General features: G+C 37.0%; 1 protein-coding gene and 1 long non-coding RNA gene across 2 annotated transcripts; one reads left to right on the top strand and one right to left on the bottom strand.

The window, feature by feature from the left end:
* The first annotated feature begins 807 nt into the window (after positions 1 to 807).
* Positions 808 to 2,312, top strand: LOC107891339 (uncharacterized). Its single transcript, XR_001682194.2, has 2 exons — positions 808 to 1,329; positions 1,438 to 2,312. It is a non-coding gene; the product is annotated as an uncharacterized lncRNA (long non-coding RNA).
* A 2,871-nt stretch (positions 2,313 to 5,183) lies between these two features.
* On the bottom strand, positions 5,184 to 6,312 carry LOC107957045 (uncharacterized). Its single transcript, XM_016892479.1, has 2 exons — positions 5,547 to 6,312; positions 5,184 to 5,281 (listed from the first exon to the last, which is right to left on the bottom strand). Exons 1-2 carry the CDS (start codon positions 6,310 to 6,312, stop codon positions 5,184 to 5,186), a joined length of 864 nt encoding a protein of 287 aa, XP_016747968.1.
* Between the last annotated feature and the right edge of the window lie 243 nt (positions 6,313 to 6,555).

Here is a 6,555-nt window from a genome sequence, read left to right as displayed (position 1 = left end):
ACGAGATTACCAGCCCAGGCTAAATCCCCCGCAATGTAAACTCATAGGGTGATGTTGGGATTACTAGTCCAGGCTAAATCCCTTGTAGCGACAAACACCCGTAATGAGCTCGGATCTGAATTACCAGTTCAGGCTAAATTCAGACCCTAGTCAGATTACCCGTCCGGGCTAAATCCGTAATGCACACATATTCTTAGGGAGGCTCGATCACTCAAGGAATACCTGTTCGGGCTAGATCCTTCCTATATTTGAGATCAATGGATTAACCGTCTGGGTTAAATAATTCAACGTCGAATTTGTGGTCCCGAAACTATTGTTCCGACTAGGCCCTATTTTGAGATGTTTCATTAGCCAATAGTTGTATAGGTTGAATTGTTAAATAAAATCATTCTCTAAACAAGGCATTACTGGGTAGACTTGATGAATTCGAACCGCGTTAACAAATATTGCGTGTTATCTCTCCTTGCTTTGCTCCTTATTTTACTTTGCATTTAATTTGTTTTCTTTAATTTTTTTTTTAGCCTCTGTCAAAATGAAACTATTTTACAGTAAACCAAATTATCTCTTTGAACAATAATTGGAACCTAGTGCAAACTGAAAGTTTTTTAAAGAATAAAGGAAAGATGATGAAAAATAAAAACTTTGATGGCTCTCTAGATACAAAAGGAGAAATAAATTTTTTGAAGAATTTTTTTTTTGAAAATTTCTATTCAATAATAACATGTAAAAATAATCTTATATGACATTTAATGGTTAAATGGGATCTTAACTTACTTTTTTTTTTAATGTAAAACTGGTATTCATTAAATGTTTTAGGGGCTCAATAAAAACTAACACCTTGAAAGACATTACAAAGCAGATGAAAAGACATTACAAGCAAACCAAACAACACACTAAATACACTAAAAGATGAAAATCAAATAGCCACACACAACTAAATAACAAACAAATATTAAAATGCCTCAAACAAAACCCAAAGTAAAAAACCATAAACGAAACAAAACAGAGCCTTCCCCCAAACAACCATAGAAAGAAACCAGAGAAATACTAGCCAAAACCTCTTCAAACAAAGCTAAAAAATCATCAAACATAGTACAAGAGGCAAAAGCTTAAGATAAACAAGCCCATGGAGATTCAAAGTGAACTTTCTCCATTTTCAAGCTTCTAAAAGAAACCTTAATACTGTCGAATCTAGTTGTTCCAGTCCACAATTGTCATCTTCTCAATTGGATCTGGGGCTTCTTCAACCCTAAAACATGGTGCTTGATACCGACGTCCTTTCTTAGCCAACATATGGGTAGCCTTATTTACTTCTCTTGGAATGAAATGGTAAGATATCTCCTCGAACCTTCTTCATAAGTCGCAGATGCTTAGAATCACCGGTCGGAGGATCGATTTGTCTTCTTTTTTGATTTGATCTTTCTAATGATTGTCAAGGAGTCTCCTTCAACAGAAATCTTGAGGAAACCCATTTCAGCTGCAAAGAGTAAAGATCTCTCGAAAGCCCTAGCTTCTGCCACAAAAGCATCTTGGATTCCATCATAAGGGTAAGTATAGGACCTCATAATCTGACCTTTGTTGTTTCGAGCTAGAACAACTGCAACTGAAGTGTATGTATCTGTATTAAAAGAAGCATCAAAGTTTAGTTTAATAACATAGGTATTTGGAGGTCACCATAGGTCCTTCATCATAGGTTTCATAGAATGAAAAGGATTCTGAGTCTGATTTAGTTCCTGCATGTACCCATGTATAAATCCCAAAATATCTTGGACGGAACCTTTCTGTCCTTCATGAACCAGCTTGTTTCTTCTAGACCAAAGAGCCTAGTAAGATATAGCTATTAGCATTCGTTGTCTTTCATTCTTTACAATAAACATTTATGCTAACCAATATTTATAATTCGAGGAATCCATCCTTTGGGTACTCAAAATATACAGGTGTTTCCACAGTTGCTGAAGTACCTGAAAAGTTTGATTCAATTGATTAGCATCTTTCAATGGGTTGTTGCACAGTGGACACAAAACATCTTTGATCAATCTATGCTTGGCTAAATTGCTGAAATGAGGCAAGAAATCATTGAACAGTCCACACATGTATATTTTTTTTTTCTGGTAGTTGTAATTTTCATAGAGAGTTGTAAAATTCTTTGTAAATGTGAGGTGTAGCAGTAGAAATCTGATTAGCAAAATGTAGATGTTCTGAAATTAGGACTTTGTACCCACTTTTTACTATGTATTTATTCCTCGGTTGCTTCATGCCTCTAGACCAACATGTCATTTAATCATATATGAGAGAGAGGGACATTGAAGATACGCTCAGCCTGATTGGTGCCAAAGATGTCTGAAATTTCAGCCTTCTTCCAGCTAATTGTTTCTTTATCAATCAACTGACTTACAGTTATCCAATAAGGATTAATAGAATTAACTAACACTCTAGTATTCCTAGAATCTGGTAGCCAAAGATTGTTCCAAATATTCACAGCTTCTCCGCTCCCGATATGCCAAATTAGCCTATCATCAATTAGATTTCGAGCACTACATATACTTGGCCAGGTGGTGAAAGGTTAGAGCTTACTTCTACCGACATAAAATCACATAAAAGATAATAATGACTCTTAAAACTTTGGCAAACAAACAATTCGGTTGAGAAAACAACCTCCATGCTTGCTTAGCCAACAAAGCTTTATTAAACATAAATAAGTCTTTGAAACCCATGCCAACTTCGCTTTTGGGCTTACATAATAAACTCCAAGTGCTCTAATGAATACCCCTAGTAGATTTAGTATTTCGGGATAAAATTTTTGGCAAAGCAAAACACAACATTGCATAGACTGGGATTGCCTGTAGGACAGATTGAAGAAAAACCTCTTTACCATTCATAGAGGGATAACAGATACTCCACCCCTCGATCCTTTTCCTAAATCGATCAATATAATTGGCAAAAGCCCATCTTTTCCTCCTATCAACCATCATTGGAAGCCCTAAATAGTTTTTTGGGTTTGTTGCCACACAAACACCCAAAGTGTTGGTCACCAAATCTCTAACATTCAAGTACACATTTGCCCCAAAGTAAACCAATGACTTTTCTAAATTCACTTATTGGCCCGAAATCGATTCGTACTCCTTAATAATATTATGGATAGCATTTGCACTCTCCCTTGAAGCATAAAAAAAAGGATGCAATCGTCCGCAAAAAAAATGATTAACTACAAATCTTCCTCTACCAATTTAGGTCCCCTTCATCAACCCTGACAACTTGGCCTTATTTAGTAATGTCGAGAACCCCTCTGTACAGATAAGAAACAGGTAGGGACTTAACAAATCCCCCTACAATAATCCTCCCGATGGCAGGAATCGATCACTAATATCGTTATTAATACCCACTGTATAGCTGGCCGAATAGACGCATCTCATAATAAGAGTGATCCATTCAATGTGAAAACCCACTACATTCATTATTCCAGTCAAAAAATCCTTGCTCATATCGAGCTTAAGCGTAAAATTCCCATTTTAACCCTTTTTCTTCATTTTGAGCGCATGAAGCACTTTATAAGCAATAAGTACATTATTAGATATGTGTCTGCCTGGTATAAAGGCCCTTTGAGCCTTGTCAATGCAACACCCCAGAATCTCACTTATACACTCAATAAGTACTTTTGGAATTAAGACTATGTGGGTTTTATTGATTGTTTCCATTTCAGTTTCACCATTTAAGATAGACAACCAATAAATAGAAATCTGAGGGCCAATGATCTGCCAATACCTTTGAAAGAAAAGTGCTAGAAAATCGTCTGTCCTTGGTGCTTGAGAGGCTCCATCATTCACACCGCATTTTCAATTTCCATCTCTGAGAAAGGTTTAAGTAATTCCTCATTCATGCTGGAGGGTCATGCCCTTCTCTACCAGCCCAAACAACCTCTCATCATTACCTACATCAAAAGTAGGATAGAGTTTTTTGAAATACTCTACTGCAATTTTTGAAATACCCACCCAATCAGACACCCAAACTCTATTTCGATCTTCCAAACCAGCTATTTTATTTCGAGAACGGTGACTAGCAATGACCTTGTGGAAGAAACTTGTATTTCAATCCCTATTTTTTATCCAATTAATCCAAACGCGATGTTGCCAGTAAATTTTCTCTTTATCTGCTTCCCAGTTAAACCCATCTAAACATTCGTTATCATAGCCAGATTATCATCTGTCGGATCAAAGTTATAAAGTTCAAGTAGGCGGCTTTCCAGATCATTATTTTTCTTGTGTTCATGAGATTTCATACGAGCCTAGTATTGAAGTTTTTTCCCTAATTTAACCAGCTTTTCAGGAATTTTAATATTGGAGGTAGCCCAATAATTTTTCATCTCCTTCTCAAAAGACGAATCAAGACACCAAGTAGCCTCAAATCGAAACAACTTACTTGGGCGATGTCTAGTATGTTTATGCTTTCCATAAGAATCCACAAGGATAGGACAATGGTGCGAAATAGAATGGCTTAGGTGTTCAACTGTGTATTCTGAGAAAAGATCCCATCATTCTAAATTCACAAAAGCCCGATCAATAAATTCACAAAAGCCCGATCAATCCTTTCTCGAATATTGGTAGTACAAAATTTGCCCCACTCCTATGTGTACCATCTACCATCAAAACCAAGATTAGTTAGACCACATTCCTCCAAGACGTTACGAAATGCCGCCATTTGATGCTCTGATCTAAGTCTCCTACCTTTTTTTTCGAATAAGCTTGTGATCTTATTGAAATCTCCAACCACCAGCCAAGGTCTTTGTTTCCCATGATTCAACTGTCGAAGCAACTCCCAAGACGCACTTCTCTGATGTTTATTCGAGTTCCCATAAAACTCGGTGAGTCTCTAGTTCTCGCCCTTTACAGGATCATGAACATTCACATCAATATAAAAATGGGAATAGCTTCTCAGACTAATCGTAGTACTATCTTTCCAACACAAGGATAAACTGCCTTCATTACCTATTGCATCAACATTAATACCACTACTAAAACTGCATTTCGACCAAATCACTTCCATCTTTTTTGAACAAACTTTTGTTTCTATAATAAACAAAACTTGGGGATTTAAGGCTCTCAATTTGTTTCGGAGCCAATTAACTATCCATGGTCTCCCTAAGCCATGAACATTCCAACTACTGAACCTCATTGCATTCGGCTGCTCTACCCTGTAGAGCTAGCTGATTGATCCTGGGTGTTTTCCTCCACAACTTTTGCAGATCTGACATTTCCACCACCAACCATTCGCTTTCGTTTCTTTCCTTCCACGGTTTCAAAGGGTTCATTTTCAGAAACCAGAATTAGTTTCATGGCCCATTTTTAGAAACTTCCTCTAAAATCCCTCTATTTCCCATATTATGGATATTAGCATATCCCTTGAAAGAGGCCTCCTTTCCATATCCAAGAGGCATAAAATTAGGATTAGGATAAGATTTCTCAACATCCTTCCTCCAAACATGCCCAGAATCTCTCTCTATCCCAAAATTATTCCCAGCAGATCCACTTTTTTTTTTTCCAATTGTTTACCGATCGAGCCATCAGCTTCCCGTAGCCATTTAGTTGTCGAGGAATTCCAATGCTTCTCTACCGCCCTAAGCGAGATATCCCAGCCAAAAATAATTCTTGAGGGATCAATTTTTGTTCTTAATAGGCAAAAGCTTTCCCCGTGCCCAAGCCTATTGTAAATGAAACAAAATAAACTCAACTTCTCATATTGGAACCGTGCATAAACCAACCGTTCCTTCCCAATCAAGATTTTCTTTTTTCGTTTCAATGGCATAGTCACATCCAGGCGGCCTCTAATGCGCATGAATTTCTGAATCCCCATTGTTGGGATAGGGGCATCATATTCCACAAACTGCCCCAGAAAATTTCCAAATTGCTTGGCCGTTGCTTTAGTCATCATCCCTATGGGTAAATCATGGATTTGAATCCAAAATTTAGAGGTTGACAGTGGCACCAAAATAGGATCTTCACCAGGTTGAATCTTATGCAGGATTAACAAATGGTTGTTAAAAAACCAAGGGGTACCTGATAGTATTCTATTAATATCAATATCATGAAAGAAACAGAGTAGGTATATTCTCTCTCCAAGATCCGAAATAAAGACCCCTCCAATTGGGTACCATAGATCGGCCATGGTATTTCTTAATGAAAGGAAGTGAACCGTGCTATCTATTAAGCAAAGTCCTACCAGACAATACTTGTACTCATTATCTACCACCGAGGCGTCCTTACTGAACGCATCCTCTTCCTCATCCATTAGATTCAAAGTTGCTAGTTCGTCCTCCATATCTCTCAATTGGATGATTCTAAAAAAAAAGAGACGAAAACAAAAAAAAAGTACAAAAGCAACAAACTGTCAAAAGACAAACAGAGGGCTCATGTCAAAAGACAGAATAATTGGTTTTCAAAATACCAGCTAACCAATTCTATATTATGAAAATCAACTTTTGAATATTCTTGTCAGCTTATCTAATAATTCTTATTGCATAGGATTGATGGTTGTATTTAAAGTTAGAAAAAAAAAATATTT

Source organism: Gossypium hirsutum, chromosome A11, assembly GCF_007990345.1.
Source record: "Gossypium hirsutum isolate 1008001.06 chromosome A11, Gossypium_hirsutum_v2.1, whole genome shotgun sequence".
Classification (NCBI taxonomy): Eukaryota; Viridiplantae; Streptophyta; class Magnoliopsida; order Malvales; family Malvaceae; genus Gossypium; species Gossypium hirsutum.
The sequence above is the reverse complement of the archived record's forward strand: the minus strand, read 5'-3'. Positions and strand labels throughout refer to the sequence as shown.

Coding starts and splice junctions, on each gene's coding strand:
- LOC107957045 (XM_016892479.1), bottom strand. CDS start 6,312: ATGGAGGACGAACTAGCAACTTTGAATCTAATGGATGAGGAAGAGGAT. Junction 5,282..5,546: donor GGAAGCTGATGGCTCGATCG/GTAAACAATTGG, acceptor AAACCGTGGAAG/GAAAGAAACGAAAGCGAATG.